The following is a 16,414-nucleotide window of genomic DNA, read 5'->3' as shown; positions in this document are numbered from 1 at the left end:
GAGGTGGTTTGAAAGATGAGGGCATCATGTTGTGTTAAAGTCTTACACAAAGTTTAATTTCTTTCCTATTCAAGAACATGTTTAGGGTAATGTACATGTTCCTAATTAGACTTTATCAGGTAGTCCTTGCCTACTTCCATATGGGTGACATCACTTATTTATCTTACACATCACCTACATTCAATAGCCCACATTTTTGTTCTCTATTATCTCATGTCATTCACACCCCTCTTTCATCTAACGGGAGGGGGGAACAACCATCTGGGTTCATGGGATTTGGTAATATTAGAAAGGTCTGAAGGATTTGTATTCACTAAAATTGAGCAAATTGTGGCTTCTACAATTGGTGCTACATATATCATCGAGAAGGCCCTTCAAGGTTGTAATACTTCTATTTTGAATATAATATTGTGATGCCTTAATGATTAAAGCTTTGAATATAGTACTATGTTATCCAAATACACACCTTGTTCCTTATAATTAAACTCTTGCAATCATGTTATTGGTGACAGTGTGGTTTCCTTGGAACTATTGACTTGAGACTTCGTTGATTCATCGATAGGTCCATGCCCAGAGAGATTCAAAGTTTGGTGCTCAAGCTACATGCAAAAGTTGACTTTATCTAAATCATATTCAATTTTATTATTAGGTTACACTAACAATTCTCTCTTGCATTGAGCATTTCCATACTGAATCCAAGACAATTAGTTGACTGTTTCAGGGATAGACGATGGAGGGTTACCTCTAACGATACCCTTGCAGTGTAAAAAGTTACCCTAGGAAGATGCCATTGAGAATTTTACTTTATGAATATAGTTTATTTTTGCAATAGTGTACCACATCTAGCCTTTTCCTCTTTAACCGTATCTTCTTGTCATCAAATTCATTTTCTTCAATATCTAATTCTACATTGAAATGGAGTTTCAAATTGCCACCTAGAATGAGGTGGTCATACTTAACAAAATTATAGAATCTAAACATACTTTGCAACAAGCTTGAGATTCAAAGTTTATGACCACTGCGATAAGAATAAGATTGTGATTTTTTAAGTGCAAGTGTGATTCGATTGTGATTGTGATCGGAATGGGTTTACTTGAGAAGATTGATTATTGAAATTACAAAATCGCTAAATTTGATTTTGAGTAAATTTATGGCTCTCTTTAATTAGTTGATTATTCATGAATTGTTGCAGACTTATACAAGTAACTGTTATGTAGTTTTTTTTATTATGACGATCCTATTGTGATGGCATAGAATGGGTACATGTATTTGCTAGGTCACCAGACAATGACTTTGAAAGTAGAATGAATGCATACTTATAAGAAAAATTGTAAGTATTGACTAATATTAGATAACCATAATAGATATGCACATGGATTTTTAGCCACATGTCACAACTTACAACATATGCGTACACACATGTCAGCAGTAGCTCTTGAAAGCTATCTAGTAGCACGTGCATTCTACATAAGGGGAAACAGATAAAACATCATGTAGACATAAATGAGTATTTATTTATTCAAATGTCTACTAATGAAAGGATGTTTTCATATGAAGTTGGTAAAACTTCATATCAAATTAACAAAGTTTGGGAATAAACAAAAATGTTCGACACATGTATAGTCTTGAATCAAATGTTTCAAAATACTATATATATATATATATATATATATGAAGTTTTTATGAGAGCTTCAAAATTTTGTTTTGTTAATAGAGGTGTTTAAAATTGTTGTGTAAATATACCAATATTGATACATAGGCGACATATTTATTTGAAGTACGAATAAAAGGCTACTTGTTATGCATGTGCACATTGGGTAATAAATCCAACTAAGTATTATTAGATATCTTCCACAAGACTTTTTATACAATCGTGCTCATATTTTGTTGGCGTGAGTTGAACTTGTTTGTCCGTTTCAAAACCTTTTTTTACTTGTTTGATGATGTGGATATAAAGTTTTACATGTTGATATTATGATTTCATCACATGAATTGCCGTACCCCACTATTGATGCTTTCAATATTTACTACTTGACTGAAGTTTTATTGTTGCTCAGCAATCATGGCATTTTCTTCATTTGCACCAGGTGATTTGTATAACAAGGCAAACTTCTTTTATGTAGTGTAGAAATAAAGATAGTAATATAAAGATGCTAAGTTTAGGAGAATACTTGTAGACTCTTTTAGTGAAATTGAATAACATCATAACCAGTGGACTTCATACCTTCTGAATATCCAATGCATTTAAGCAAGTTCAATACTAGCACTTCAATATATATTAGGAATGAGGGTATTTTATAAAATGTACCTCAATTGTACTTGAAAATCATTCTTTCAGCTTCCAACACTAGGATCTACAAACAATCTATGGATATTTACATTTCTTTCACATTATAAAACTTCACTACGTAACTCTATTTCGAGATGAGTTTACATATTATTGAGAAAGCAAAGCCCATAATATGTTAGGAACACCCTCACAATGTATCATATCATTAAAAACAAGATCAATGAATATCATGAGTCTTGAACTATATGTTGACAGTGATGCTCTCAATCATTTTCATGACATTTGAATAAGGTTGGAAGCTTGAGTGTTGAAGTAGCGCTACCATGTGTGAACCTTGATTATTTGAGGACATTGGATAAAGCGCTCCCTCAATATTGCATGTTCTTCTACAAACATGCATAAAATCCTTAGTTTCCCCTTGGTGGTGTAATAATCCTCAAAACTCAATGGTGTAATTTTCATTACCTCAACCATTAGGACAAACACAGATTTTGCAAATTGTAAAACATGGCACGCCCATGGTACAATTCTTCTAAATTGGACAAATCTCGAAAACAAATCCTTTGCAACTTCCCCCACTCTACATCATTGTTTAGTATCCATTTGACATCTCTTTGTCAACACTATGGTCCGAGTATACACTAAAGACTCCTTGTAGAAGTAGAGCAACAATCACACACACACACACACACACACACACACACACACACACACAATGCATAACATTGCATTGGGGTATAAAGGTAACATTTATAAACCCTTTACCTAGCCAATCGTTAAAGGGCCATAAATTTTATTTTGTTAAATTTTATTTTATTTTGTTAAAGGTGAAACTATAACCTTTTGTTGGGGTTCTTCCTCATTTTACAATTCTCTCGAGCTAAACTTTACGCCTCTCTCTCTCTCTCATGAACTTAAGAAAATAACAATCTTGAACTTAAGCGCGAAAATAACAATCTTAAATGCAATCATGATGAAATGGAGAGAAGACATTGAAAGAAAATGTCAATGAGTGTTGTGCACCCAAACTCACATCAAAGGATGCATTAGATGCCAAAGAGTTACATAAAAGACAAAAACGAAGCAAATTGTTGCTATTAAATAGAGTTAGTTGGAATAGGAAAGAAGGAGAATCATGTTAAGCCATTGTTAGCACAATTTTTGATGATACGAAAAGAGCTACTATTTAGATAGTGACAAGGTCTACATGAAATATATGAATTTCCTTGCGAAAGGAGATTGGAGCCCAAAGGAGCAACCATAGAATGAACCATACGTGCATTCACATTCGAGAATGATTCAATCAAACGTGTATGGTAAATCATTTCAAAGTTGGATTGGATTGACTATGGTCTATATTGTATATGTATTGATTCACTCTCAATCCCAATAAGTGGACTCTAATCCATTGTGAACTACCAACATAAGTATCGTTGCAATATTTGCATTGTATCACATGCATACTTTGGGACACTTTTTAAGAATCAAGACATCTCTATCATCCTCACTTTAGAACTTTACAAAAAAATTAGTATGAACTATAGAGATTGAATCAAAATATGTTATTATAAATTATAATCAAACGTTCAAAAACTCATAAAACATATATTTGAGAATATGAAGAAAACATGACATAGGCAATAGTAGCATAACAACTTACCATTAGGGTGAGCTAATTTCTAATAACAAAGAAAGAAAGAAAAAGGAACATGACACTAACATAAAAAATTTCCATGACACTAACAAGAGGATATGAGAAAGTTGGGAGTTGAACCCAAGACGACAGCAACTTACCACTAGGTTGTGCTTAGTTCTAATAATGAAAAAATACAAAATACAAAGTACTATACTATTAACATAAAATTTTGACATGGTACTAATGAGAGAGAGATGAGAAAATTGGGAATCGAACCCAAAACGTAGCCAACAATAACATGACTACTTACCATTATGGTGAGCTGAATTTGTAATGACGATGAATGAAGAAAAAGACATAAAAACGAGTAGATATTTTTCCCTTTTCAAACGTGTTCGTTTTCAATCGTTTGAATGTTTGCACGAACACGAATATTACGTTCTACCGGAGCAACAACAAAGAAGACAAGCCAATGAAACCAAAAGAAGAAATATTTCATAATAAGTGATAAGTTATGGGGCTTACCACATTACAACACAAAACTTACACATTTACCAATGCATTAGAGTACAAATGGAAAAAAAGGTACATTATCTAACCTTGTTATAAAAAAGTTAATATATATTCAGATGAGGTTGAGTTATGTCATTAACCTTTTTGTAATAAAGATGTGAAAACAAATTGGGAACAATTAAAGGATGTCATTCTCTAGGTAGGGCATCAATATGTCAGTGCACTTGTAGATGGATGATTAGTTTCTCATTTAATGCTTGGACCGATGAAGGATGCAAAAGATAAAAATTTAACAACCGTAACATTGTATGAATATTAAAGAATGGTAGGGAGAAAGAAGAGCCAATACCAATTAATGGGTGGCGAAAAGGGAATGTAGACAAGATGTGCCCTTTCTCTACGGATCTAGTAGAGACTGTTAAGCATTGTTTGTGGAGTTGTAGTTTTGCGATGGAAATATGGAAACGAATCATAACACTATTAATACCAGTATACCCTCGAGTAGTGTATACATGGGGAGCGGCATTATTGGCGGAGGTACAAGATAAACCAATGGTATATGAACATGAGAAGGTTGTAGATGCTATTGCTATGAGACATGGTTTGATGCAGAAAACATTGATAACTTTGAATTCACAAATAGAAACTGATAAACCTCAAATATGGCAATTCGTAAGTATAGAGAAGGCAATTGGTATATTTGGAAGGCTTGATGTTTGAAGGTATAGAGAATGTTATTAGAGTATAGAGAATGTGAAGCATAATTGTATGAACAAGTAGACCAATTGAATCATTGCTCTTGCATGAACATATTAAAGATATGCAATGAAAACCTAGTGGAGGATGAATATAACTTATTTCTCGCATGTTCAACGTAGAAGTTAATTTGTGAGAAGGATGATGACTTGTTAGATTGGCATGATGATTTAAGTGTCATACTAAAATCCCCACCAAAAAGGTTGAGCACATATGTTTATTTGGTCCCATAGGTCAAATTTGGTCTTCTCATGGATGATAAAGAATCCATTGTATTCCTTAATAATTTGTTAATTATAAGTTATAAATGTACTAGCCATTGTAATCATTATAACCTTTTAAATCTTGTAAGCTTAGACTAATAGAAGTTAAACCATATTGGTGATTTCTTGCCTTGCCACTATCTTAGCTATAGTTTGGATTGTAGTGAAGTCTCATGTGATGAGTCAAGTGTCGAATTAATCTTGTTTAAGTGATTAAGTTATAAATTAAGATTAGAGTTTGTTGTAGTAGTTAACGTACATTTTAGTAACTTAATGGTGATTGACACTCACTCTCGCCCTTCTTGTCAATCAAATAATAGACACTAGTATGTTATTGCACATGAACATCGAAGCAATTATCAAGAAGAACGCATGAATAAGAAGTAGCGATCAGTAAGGTTACCAAAACACATACCAAAAGCGCACTATGATGAATGATTTGTTTTCCATCAACCATTAGAAGCTTTGTAGTTTCATAATGCACATGACTCTTCTATACGAATTCCAACAATATTATTATAGAAGTTTATGTTCTATTCTATTTAATTGGCATATACAATTGAAGTTCTCACTCAATGTAAAAGTTCTTGATGAGAATCAAGTTCTAGGTAATAGTGAACTACATTATAACTTATGGTCAATATTCAGTGAACAATTTGACCTCCTTGAATTATTACATCATTTTGAAGCTTCCAATGGTTGAGTAGGTTTATTCATTCCTTGATGGATGTTGCTTCTATATTTCTAAACAAATTATATACTTGTGGAGTGGGCACACAAATGCCTTGGGCATCATGAGGCATATTCATTTAAAGTTATTACACATGCCACATTCTATTTATATTTAAGTTTTGCATAAAATGAATTGCATCAAAACGTAGCACATTTTATTTCATTTACAGCTTGATTGAACTCTCCTAGAGTATCATCTCTAGTATGAGTTGGTAGTATTGGTGTTTGTTAAATTGAACCTTTCCTTGATGTTGATATAAATTTCTTTGCAAAAGAACACCTTAATCATCACAAGAGGTCAAAAAACATACCACTAAGGTTAACCCCTGCAAACTCTTTTCATTTGAATAGATTGGATATAGATCATGGATTGACAAATAAGGCCTCCATTATTTTTAAACATATCAAGATAAACTATATTATATTTAGAAATTAGGACTAATCAACTTGTTAACTTCTTTCTACCCGTCAAATGGGTAGGTAGTATGTGGAGCACTTCACAATAACTTTTGTACGTCTCACCACCAAAACCCCCTCAACATGTGACTATCATATAGTAGCGAATTAAATGTGACATGGTGACAACGTGCAATGTAGCTTGTGTTGGATGTGTATTCTTTGGATTCTATATTCGTTTATTTATTTATTTCCTTTTGTTACAAATTATAAGATTTTTTTTCTCTTTGTTTTTTCAATGAACTTCAAAGAAATGAATTAAGGTTCAAAGTCAGTGATTACTCCACTTTTTAACCTCCATGAACTGCTCGAGATGTACTTTTCTAGATGTTGTCTATTAGAAGCGTTAGAGAAAAGAGAGATGAAATAAAATGTCTCGTGTTGTATACTTGTCTCTTAGACAGTCACACCTTTCGATAGAAAGAGACACACTTCATAGCATATATTATCAATTGAATAACTGAGAAGCGACTTGATATGATATGTATCGATGCAACCAACATGATATGACCATAATTTCCAAATTACATTAAAGTGGGCCGAACATATTGTATATCATACGGGGCAAATGGGAAGTTGTGAATCATAGTTGTTAAAGAGGTGTATTTTATGTTTGGAATACTCTGAAGTATTCTACGTGTATTTGAAGCATTTAACTTAAGCAAAAAGTTTAACAAAATTTGAAATTAAATTGTTTTTAAACTTAGAATTTTAAGAAGAATTTAATGGATTTTACACATATTCAAAGTATTTAACGTATTATACATATTTAATGTATTCTACACATATCATAGATATTTAACATATTCTACACGTAGTATGCATATTTAACGTATTCTACAAACATATTATACATTTTTAACATATTTTGTTGGTAGAATATATATCCTAAGTATTTTTTTTTGAAAAAGGTAGAATACTTAGCATACATATTCTACATATATTCTATGCTGAGTATTCTATAACTATGTTGTAAATTATATTGAAACTATCAATAGTAGCCCTCGGGTTACCATTGATGGTACCTTGAGTGTTTCTAAAAGTATCACCTTACATTAATAATTTATGTTTATAACCAATTAGAAAGCTAAGTATTTAGGGTTCTTATGAGTATATTGTAAGATTATTTGTTCCACTACAAAGGAGGCCTCTATGTTTTAGCTATATCTATTTGAAGGTTGGTAGTGACATAGAGATAAAATGTCTACAGGGTGTAAAGCTTTAAAAAAGTAGTAAATAGCAAGCCCAGTGTTAAATTGGTACAACTATGAATACATACAAGCTGTAAATATTTTGGTGTGAAGGGATTACTCAAGTGAAATTCATACATAACATATAATAGTTATATATAGCCAGTTAAAATTCCAATAGGTTGTAGTCACTTTATGGAGACAAGTGGAGCTCATGAAAACCAGGGCAAATAAAAGCTACATGTAGTAAATTAAAATTCTAGTATGTTGTGGTCACTTTATGAACACTAGGAGAGCTCGCTAAAATCAGGTATGATGTTTATACATATTGGTTACAACTACAAAACTGGTGACATTTTTTAAAATGAACAAAATTTATTGTTCCCCCTACTTTAGCAATACCAATAATATATTATTGTAATTATATCATGTATCCACATGTACGTCAAAGAGGTTGAAGAAAATGAACTCTTATAATATCATTTACAATGAGTAAAAAGCTTTCAAGACCAATAAATTAAAAACATAGGAAGCAAGTTAGCATTAGCATGTCTCTTTATTGGTTGACAAAAACATTTTTGCCCAAAAACATAGCAATAATATAACATGTCTTACGAGGTCGAATTTTGAGTCCAAAATTTTCATGATTCAATTGACACACCAGGATTTTGCATGTAATTGAGTTGTAGTAGTTCATGAACAATAAAATGCCATTGAAAACCAGATTTTTGCATGTAATTGAGTTGTAGTAGTTCATGAACAATAAAATGCCATTGAAAACCAGATTTTAAAGTGATACGAAGAGCTCATAACGCCACCCAAAACCCTACAAAGATGTCCACTATCATGCCAAAGATATTTGAGTCAGGACTATAATGTCGCAATCTCAATTCCCTTAAACCAATTAATAACGAAGGGCTGAATTAGCATCCACAATGTGGGGATCTTCTAATCTGTCAAGAAAGTGGAAAAGGAAAACTTGGAGAGGTTCCAAAGTCATGGAAACATTCACCGAATCGAGTGTTCGTACTACAAAAGGCTAAGCCACTTAAAGACAAATTACAGGAAAAAGAAACGTGATGTTATCAATGGGAAATTGCAACTCACAAACTATACCAACTCCAAGAATGAATCCAAATTCCAATAAATGATTGTTTGCAATTAATCATAAAGCAAAACTCCACGTTGGCAACTACAAGCGAGCGTGACAATATGTCATTCGATGGCTCAAAGGCATCCAAACATATGACTAGTCAAATATGTGCAATTCATAAAAAATAAAAGGCATCAAAAGATCATCAAGAACATCTTGCACATCCCCACTTAACTCAAATGTTCTTCAAACAAATAGTAGAGCGAGGAATGTAAGCCCCATTCAAGAATCAAGATTATTTCCTATATGACCACAAAGGTCAACAGGTAGCTCTAAAAGAATGGAAGCCCTTAGAAGACAAGGGTCGATTGGTAGCCTATATTTGACAAAGAGAAGGGAAAAATGTCCATCCTCAACGACAACTAGGTCAAATCCACTATATTTGGCAAAGGGCGAAAGGTCATGTCGGACTTTGAAATGTGTGGCACAAGTGGATAGGCCATCTCTACCTAAGGTACGTAATATTCGTGTTCGTTAGCCCAAACATTCAGGTATGAGTTCATACGTTTGAAAACTAATGCGTATGTTATTAAAACATTCTTGAGTTTTTTTTAAACACATTTTACCTTAACTTTCTTACCCTAAACAACAAATTACCGTATAATATGAAAATAATGAATGCAAAAGTATGATATTTACCATACTTATAGGGTGTGAGTTCATACGTTTGAAAACGAATGCGTATGATATCAAAACATTCTTGAGTTTTTTTTAACACATTTTACCTTAACTTTCTTACCCTAAAACAAAATCACCGTATAGTATGTAAATAATGAATGCAAAAATATGATATTTACCATACTTATAGGGTGTTTTTCATGTTCGAATGATAAGAATGTTAGCGAATGCGAATGCACGAATGCTGCGTATGCTTCATACTATGATCTCTACAAACAAATGTTGTGGACCATGCAATCAGGAGGAGTGATCAAGGGAGTCGTGGTAGTCAAACGAAACCAGAAGCGTAGAGTGCATATGAAGAAAATGCCGGGATTGGAAGGTAATGTCGCCGCCTATTGGCAGTTTGACAAGGCCAGGTGTAAGCGCGGCCAAAAAGCCATAATGTGTATTAAGTAGTAGTTGTAGTTAGTAGGTAGGGACCAAAATTAAGGAGTAAAAAAGGTGCCTCAAGGAGCATCTTCCCATTCTTTGACGATTGATTGTTCGTTCTTTCTTTTGGCTAACATGCTAAGTAAAACGTTGAGTTGGAACAGTGTTAGGACAGTTAACCGAGAGGTAAGAGGTCTGGGTGATCTGTCAGAGTGTGACAAGCAACCCTTTCAGACCTCCCCCTGCCACACCATAATTGAGGTTTTCTTGGGGCTAGGTGGTTGTAGGTCGGTAGTATATTACCTTCGTACATGTAGGGCTATCCTATATGCATGGAAAGGGTGAAGTGTTTGCACATTTTCGTAGTATATTAGAGCTTGGTGAAAAAGAGACTAGGCAAAAGACCCAATGTCTTAAGAGTTGATGCCGATGGAGAATAATCCTCCAATGAGTTCACAAAATTCCTCCACATCATGAGAACCTATCACCAATTCACATGTCACTAAAGCCACTAAGGAATGGTATGTCCAAAGCACCAGAATCTATCACCACCTCACATGTCACTAAAGCCACTAAGGCATAGCACTACAGAATAGAGCCTTTGAATGGAAAAAAGTTGGCCCGTCAACGTAAATCAAGGGGATACCTTAATCGTCCGTAGAGAAGTAATTGTAAAGTGTCTATCCAAAATTAAGTGTGATATATCTCATAATTGATATTAACATATAATGTAGGTTTCTGAATAATATTAATTAATAATGACAATTCTCATGATTTGTTTGTTCATATCGACCAAGCATTTTATTTACTAATGGCTCATTTGTTATTGATAATATAAGTAGTTACAATAGCTTACTTGAATATTGACTCATTATAAGTTGTAACAATCATTTTATTCATGTGTGCAAAGAGCCTAACATGTTAAATAGTTAATTTTTAAAGGGGAAATAGGGAAGCTTTTGTATAAGTTATTCCAAATAGATCACAAACTATGATAGCCCTTCATTTGGGAGTTCATACTTAATTAATAATCACCTAATTGATTATCCAATCACCTCAAAATTACTGTCATTAAGGAACATATCAAATCAATTATTGGAACTCTCCATTTGGCATTCCTTGGGAATACATTTATGGAGAATGGATTCCTGACTCTTTTTTAATATACAAACCTATGACATGCCAAGTGTCCACAGATTCATTTATATCAAAGATGCATAGGAAGTTTTATTAGTGTATTATGTAATCACTATAAGAATCACTCTTGATATATTTTAAGTTGCAAAGTTATTTTTTTCCTGAGGTACCACCAAAAAGATTTGGACAAGAATGGTTTCAATTAATACAATCAAAACCAACAGATTTCAACGATGTCTGTAGTCATCAGTACACCCAAGAAGATAAATTTAAAACATACTACATGGTACAAATGCCTAGAAGCTTTAGCGAAATAAAAGAAAGTGATGATTGGTAACAGCATAATGTTGATCGATGAATATGTCATGACATACATATAAAAATCACATGGGCGCATATGCTTCGATCTTTGTTTTCATGATGACGTGTATCATTTTTCAACAATGTTACGTGGGATTTCAGTGCACATTACACTTCTTTACAACAAGCTATGAGAAACATAAGATTTTCTATAATCATGCAGATTCATAAAACCATCTTACATACATGCTGGGCAATAACCCAAAATTTTACAATGTCATGCCAACAAAATCATTCTGTTTTAAAAAGTACAGATCCCATGATACTAGAGGTTGCATGTCAAATCCTAAAATTTGAGTACTAGCGATGAAATCAAACATAGCATTTTAAAACAAGAAGAGCTCACTCACAATCCATCCAAAACTAAAGAAATGAGTGTCAACAAACAGATGTCGAGGATCATATGAGTCAAATAAATCAATTTCCCACTAACTTTAATCATATATCATATCATATTTCCATATATACAGATTTACGAAGTTTGAAATACGACAAAAGGCACCACAAATACAACAAATTTGCTTCTCATCTTGGGTGAAACGCGTGAGAAAGTGACAAAAAAACAATATATGCCATTTATTCAACCACTGCCCACAGATATAACCCAACTTGGCCTTTTCACTTGAAACATTTCGCCTCTAGAAGTTTCTCACCATCATACTCATCGGGCTCCTCAAAATATGCATTAACTCGCTCTTTCTGGGCCTCGTCTGTGATATCAACTTTTGTCCATTCATATAGCTCAGCATCATAGCATTCTTCAAGAACCATCTTCGGAATCTCTTGACCACGGAAGAGCCACACCCCTTTGATTTTGAATGGAGCCGAATCACCGAAAATGCATATTTTTGCAAACGCATACTTCCTTACCAAATCCATGCGTTGTAGAAACCCACTCACCTTGTTCATCGTCACATAAGTAACCGTGTTCTCGTCATTATACTTGTAATCACAAAACCAAAGGGAGTATCCTTCAGGATCAAACATCTTCCAAAATCCTGAATACAAAAAAAGCATATGATTGTTTCTTAGTCTTGTTTTTGGTTTCATAATTTGCTCAGGAAAATATTAACAAATAAAAAATTACTCTTGCTTTTCAAATCCATCCACATACATCGGCACTCTTTCAACGAACTGAAACATCTATACATTGTTAAGTTCAATAGCTTTTAATATTTGATTTGTTATCCTTTTTCTTTTTTCACATTTTATCTTTGCTCTTGGTTTTCAAGTCCGCATACTGAAAGAGAGAATGTCTATCAACAAACAGAAAACAATCTACCTACAAAGATAGTTTTTGAACAATAGAAAATACACTAATCGAATAATATAATACCTGCAATTGCTACCTCTCTGAAGTCTTTTGCCTTTGTGTTAGAATATAACCGCTTCCACTCATCCAAGATCATAGTGCTCGGAGGTAGAAGGTCAAGAGGATTCTTTGGCTTAGGCTTCGGTTTCTCTTCCTCTTCATCATCAACAGGTGATTCTTCCTTTGGAGATTCTTTTGGTTTCACAGTGACGTCTTTTGACTTGTTTTCGTTGGTCTTTGGTGCTTCGACTGCTTGCTTCTTCGGAGGGGTCGGAACCTTCTCAACAGTTGGCAAGTCTCCAAAATACTTTTTCACAAAAGGTTGATTCTCTATAGTCCTAAAGAACCTCTCAACATGCGGAAACTCTGCCAGGAATTCCTTTGTAAAAGCATACTTAAAACCTACAAATAAGTTACAGGCTACGATGATATCTGCAAGCGTTATCGAATCTCCAACAAAATATGTGTTTGATGCAAGGTAAGAATTTATTACACCTAATGTCTTCTTCAAATCTGCCAGAGCTGATTTTATCACCTGAATATCAAAATAAAAACATACTGAAGACAAAATCATACACAGTTTGCTGATTATAGGAACTAACACCCAAATACCTCAAGTTTTTTATTTATTTCCCTGAATGCCCCTGGGTTTAGGGTTTATCAAAATAAAAACATACTGAAGACAAAATCATACACAGTTTGCTGATTATAGGAACTAACACCCAAATACCTCAAGTTTTTTATTTATTTCCCCAAGTGCTTTAAGTCAGCCCCTTGGTTACATCACATCGAAATGTAAAATGTACAGATGACAAACCTCAGTATCGTATCGCCCATACCCAAGCAAGGGATATAACCATCTGCCCAGATTGACATCGATCTCAGTGGTGGCAACATCAATCCACTGTTCAATGAGAGCCTATATAATACAACAAAATAAAATGGCATCAGTGTGTTTTCTGTAAGCATAAGTGCATATTGGAGGAGGAAACAAAGAAGTGTTTTACCAATTCATATGGACTGTTTCCAAGGAGGGACTTCTCCTTATCCAGCCTGGCAACTGTCAAAATTTAGCATCCCAGTAGAGCAATAGAATAAGACCTTAAGATTTAAAAGAAAAGAAACTGAAAATTTCATTCAAAATAATAGGGAGGCCTTTATACTCAAAAAACAATACAAAACAAGTTGAAAAATGTTGACCAAAGAAGAGGAAACTATATACGCATTAAAAGGGGCTGCAGATTGCATTTATAAAAGGTACAAGAAACAAAAGTTCCCGTATACTTAAAAAAAAACTGCAAGAAATATTTAAGAATATTCCTTGAAAGGAACATCAAAGTGCATTACATAATGTACAATGAGAAAGAGATATTTATACTTAAGAAGGAACAACCGCAAAATGTTTTAAAGAATGATATACCATAGCGTGCAATCGCATTGCTTTCAAAGAGAGGACCATCAGGCGTTTCCAAAGTGGGAACCTAAATGCAGTCCAGAAAAGGAAATCGAGAAATGTCAGCAATGAATTCTAGAGCAGCAAAAAAATTGACCAAAAACTTTTCTAGTAAACCTTTCCAAACGGATTCATCTTCAGGAATTCAGGTGTTCTATTGGACACACCAAACTCGAAGTTCTTGATGACATCCACTGCCACTCCAACGTAATCAGCCACGATTAGAGCTTTGAATCCATTCTTGTTGTTTCCATACATGTGCATAATCTGCAACAAAATCCTTTTCTTCTTTAGACAAGTATCCCCATAATTGAAGATGACCAATTTATGTCACAGTTAGGTAAATCAAAAAAATAAAATATATCCTTCTATTCATCACATAGACATCACAGTTCGATAGATGAACAGTTGAGCATGTCTAATACGAAAGTTAGATTACGTATAGACTTCATAACAAAGTTATTGCATGTATGCACATCTTATGCTAGAATAAGCATAGACCATATACGAATGTATTAAACGATTGCATTTAAGCATATCCCGGGTTAGAACAAGCATTTCTGAGATCTATGCAATAAAAGTAAGGGTTGCCTTAAATTATAATAGACTTCATAACAAAGTTATTGTATGTATGCACATCTTATGCATTTTTGAGATCTATGCAATAAAAGTAAGGGTTGATTTAAATTATAATAAGCATACTTAATTTAGTCTCATTTGAAGACATGTTTAGTGTGATTTCAGATGTCTTTATAACATACACAACAATTGTAAGATATTAGGAAACCCATCATTTATGGTTGCAAATCTAAGTCAATTCTTGGTGTAACATTTGCAAAATTTCCTTAATCTGCCCCTTCCAAGACTATGCTTAATCTAGTCTTGGGAAATGCTTATTGGATTCTCGAGAATCTACAGCACTGGTTTTCCTTGCCATTTCAGGGATCTCAAGCGCATGATTAGGTTAGTAGAAACGAACGGATGGGAGGAATGAATGATACCATTTCCGAGAAAGAGAGAGATTATCATAGCCATGACGGATCTGTTAAAGCTACTGCATGAGAGAGATGAGGAAGGAAAAGAACATCGACGAGAGAGAGAGAGAGAGGAGCTTACCATAGCCATGGCGATTCTGCTGCTCGGGGGGTGACAGAGATGAAGACGTAGGAAGTAGGGGCAGAAGAGAAACCCTAATCCTTGATCGGGGTAACGCAAACAGAAGTAAGGAAGTAAATGAGGGGGGGTGGGGGTGATGTGTGAATGCGCATGCGCATGGGCTTCTTGTCCGTCCATCCGTCCGTCCGTCCATCCGACAAGTACCATCTAAATTTTCTTTGTCCGTCGGGTTTCGGCCTTCGGATGGTATGTCTCATCCCATCATGGATTCGAAACCTCACGTCCCGAGCCATTCTGCACACTGGGAACCGTTTCCGTAGGTAGAACATGATGGAAACCTCCTCCACTCCACTCATTTACATAGGCTCTGAACCCGGTTTTCGGAACCCCTCCAACAGAAGAAGCAGCTCCTCCAAATGTTAAGCAATGGACGAAGCCTAAGAAATATCATGAGCTCTTTTCAGACATGTAGACAATGTTTCAAATGCAATGTTAATTTTCACCATCCATGGCAGCAAGCTTGGACTCTTCGGCAAAACCTTTCATTGATAAAGGTTTCCATTGATAACAATATATCTTTTTTTCTTTCTATGCTCATTTTTATACACTCTATTTTTCGTCCAAGCCCTTGGACGTATTCCATTGCGCTTGGACTTCATTTATTCCACCCAAAAAGCATAACATGGAGTTTGAATCCATCATTCTCAAGGGGTTTTCTGTATCCTTTCTTACATGTAAATTTTCTCATGATGTACTTGCAAACCTACACCTCTCTCCTGAGTAAATCTTTTTTTTATTAGCAGAGTCGATTATTTGATGAACAATGACATAGTTGGTTGGCACATTCAAGTTATGTTAATTAATTAAACATACAATATGTTGTGTGAGTGACATATGAGATGTTGGGTGCTTGTAAAATCGAGACAACATTTGAGGACCATGGTGCCCTAATATGATTCTCTATTCAATGGATGGCACGAGAGTCAACATCTTCTTG

General features: G+C 34.3%; 1 protein-coding gene across 1 annotated transcript; it reads right to left on the bottom strand.

Annotated features, from left to right (window-relative positions):
* Positions 1-12,085: 12,085 nt before the first annotated feature.
* On the bottom strand, positions 12,086-15,529 carry LOC147868161 (elongation factor 1-gamma 1-like). Its single transcript, XM_087315996.1, has 7 exons — positions 15,418-15,529; positions 14,419-14,568; positions 14,269-14,329; positions 13,856-13,908; positions 13,666-13,767; positions 12,873-13,383; positions 12,086-12,534 (listed from the first exon to the last, which is right to left on the bottom strand). Exons 1-7 carry the CDS (start codon positions 15,424-15,426, stop codon positions 12,155-12,157), a joined length of 1,266 nt encoding a protein of 421 aa, XP_087172122.1. The 5' UTR covers positions 15,427-15,529; the 3' UTR covers positions 12,086-12,154.
* Positions 15,530-16,414: the final 885 nt, after the last annotated feature.

This window comes from Azolla caroliniana, unplaced genomic scaffold (genome assembly GCF_043228905.1).
Source record: "Azolla caroliniana isolate FFs.n. ecotype wild unplaced genomic scaffold, voAzoCaro1.0.p SCAF_1, whole genome shotgun sequence".
NCBI classification, from domain to species: Eukaryota; Viridiplantae; Streptophyta; class Polypodiopsida; order Salviniales; family Salviniaceae; genus Azolla; species Azolla caroliniana.
Note: the sequence above shows the minus strand (reverse complement) of the source record. Positions and strands in the feature narration are given on the sequence as shown.

Excerpts from the sequence above, each read along its gene's own strand:
- LOC147868161 (XM_087315996.1), bottom strand. Across the intron at positions 13,384-13,665 it reads ATGGGCGATACGATACTGAG|GTGATAAAATCAGCTCTGGC; the intron begins GTTTGTCATCTG and ends TTTGATATTCAG. Across the intron at positions 12,535-12,872 it reads CAGAGAGGTAGCAATTGCAG|GATTTTGGAAGATGTTTGAT; the intron begins GTATTATATTAT and ends TTTTGTATTCAG.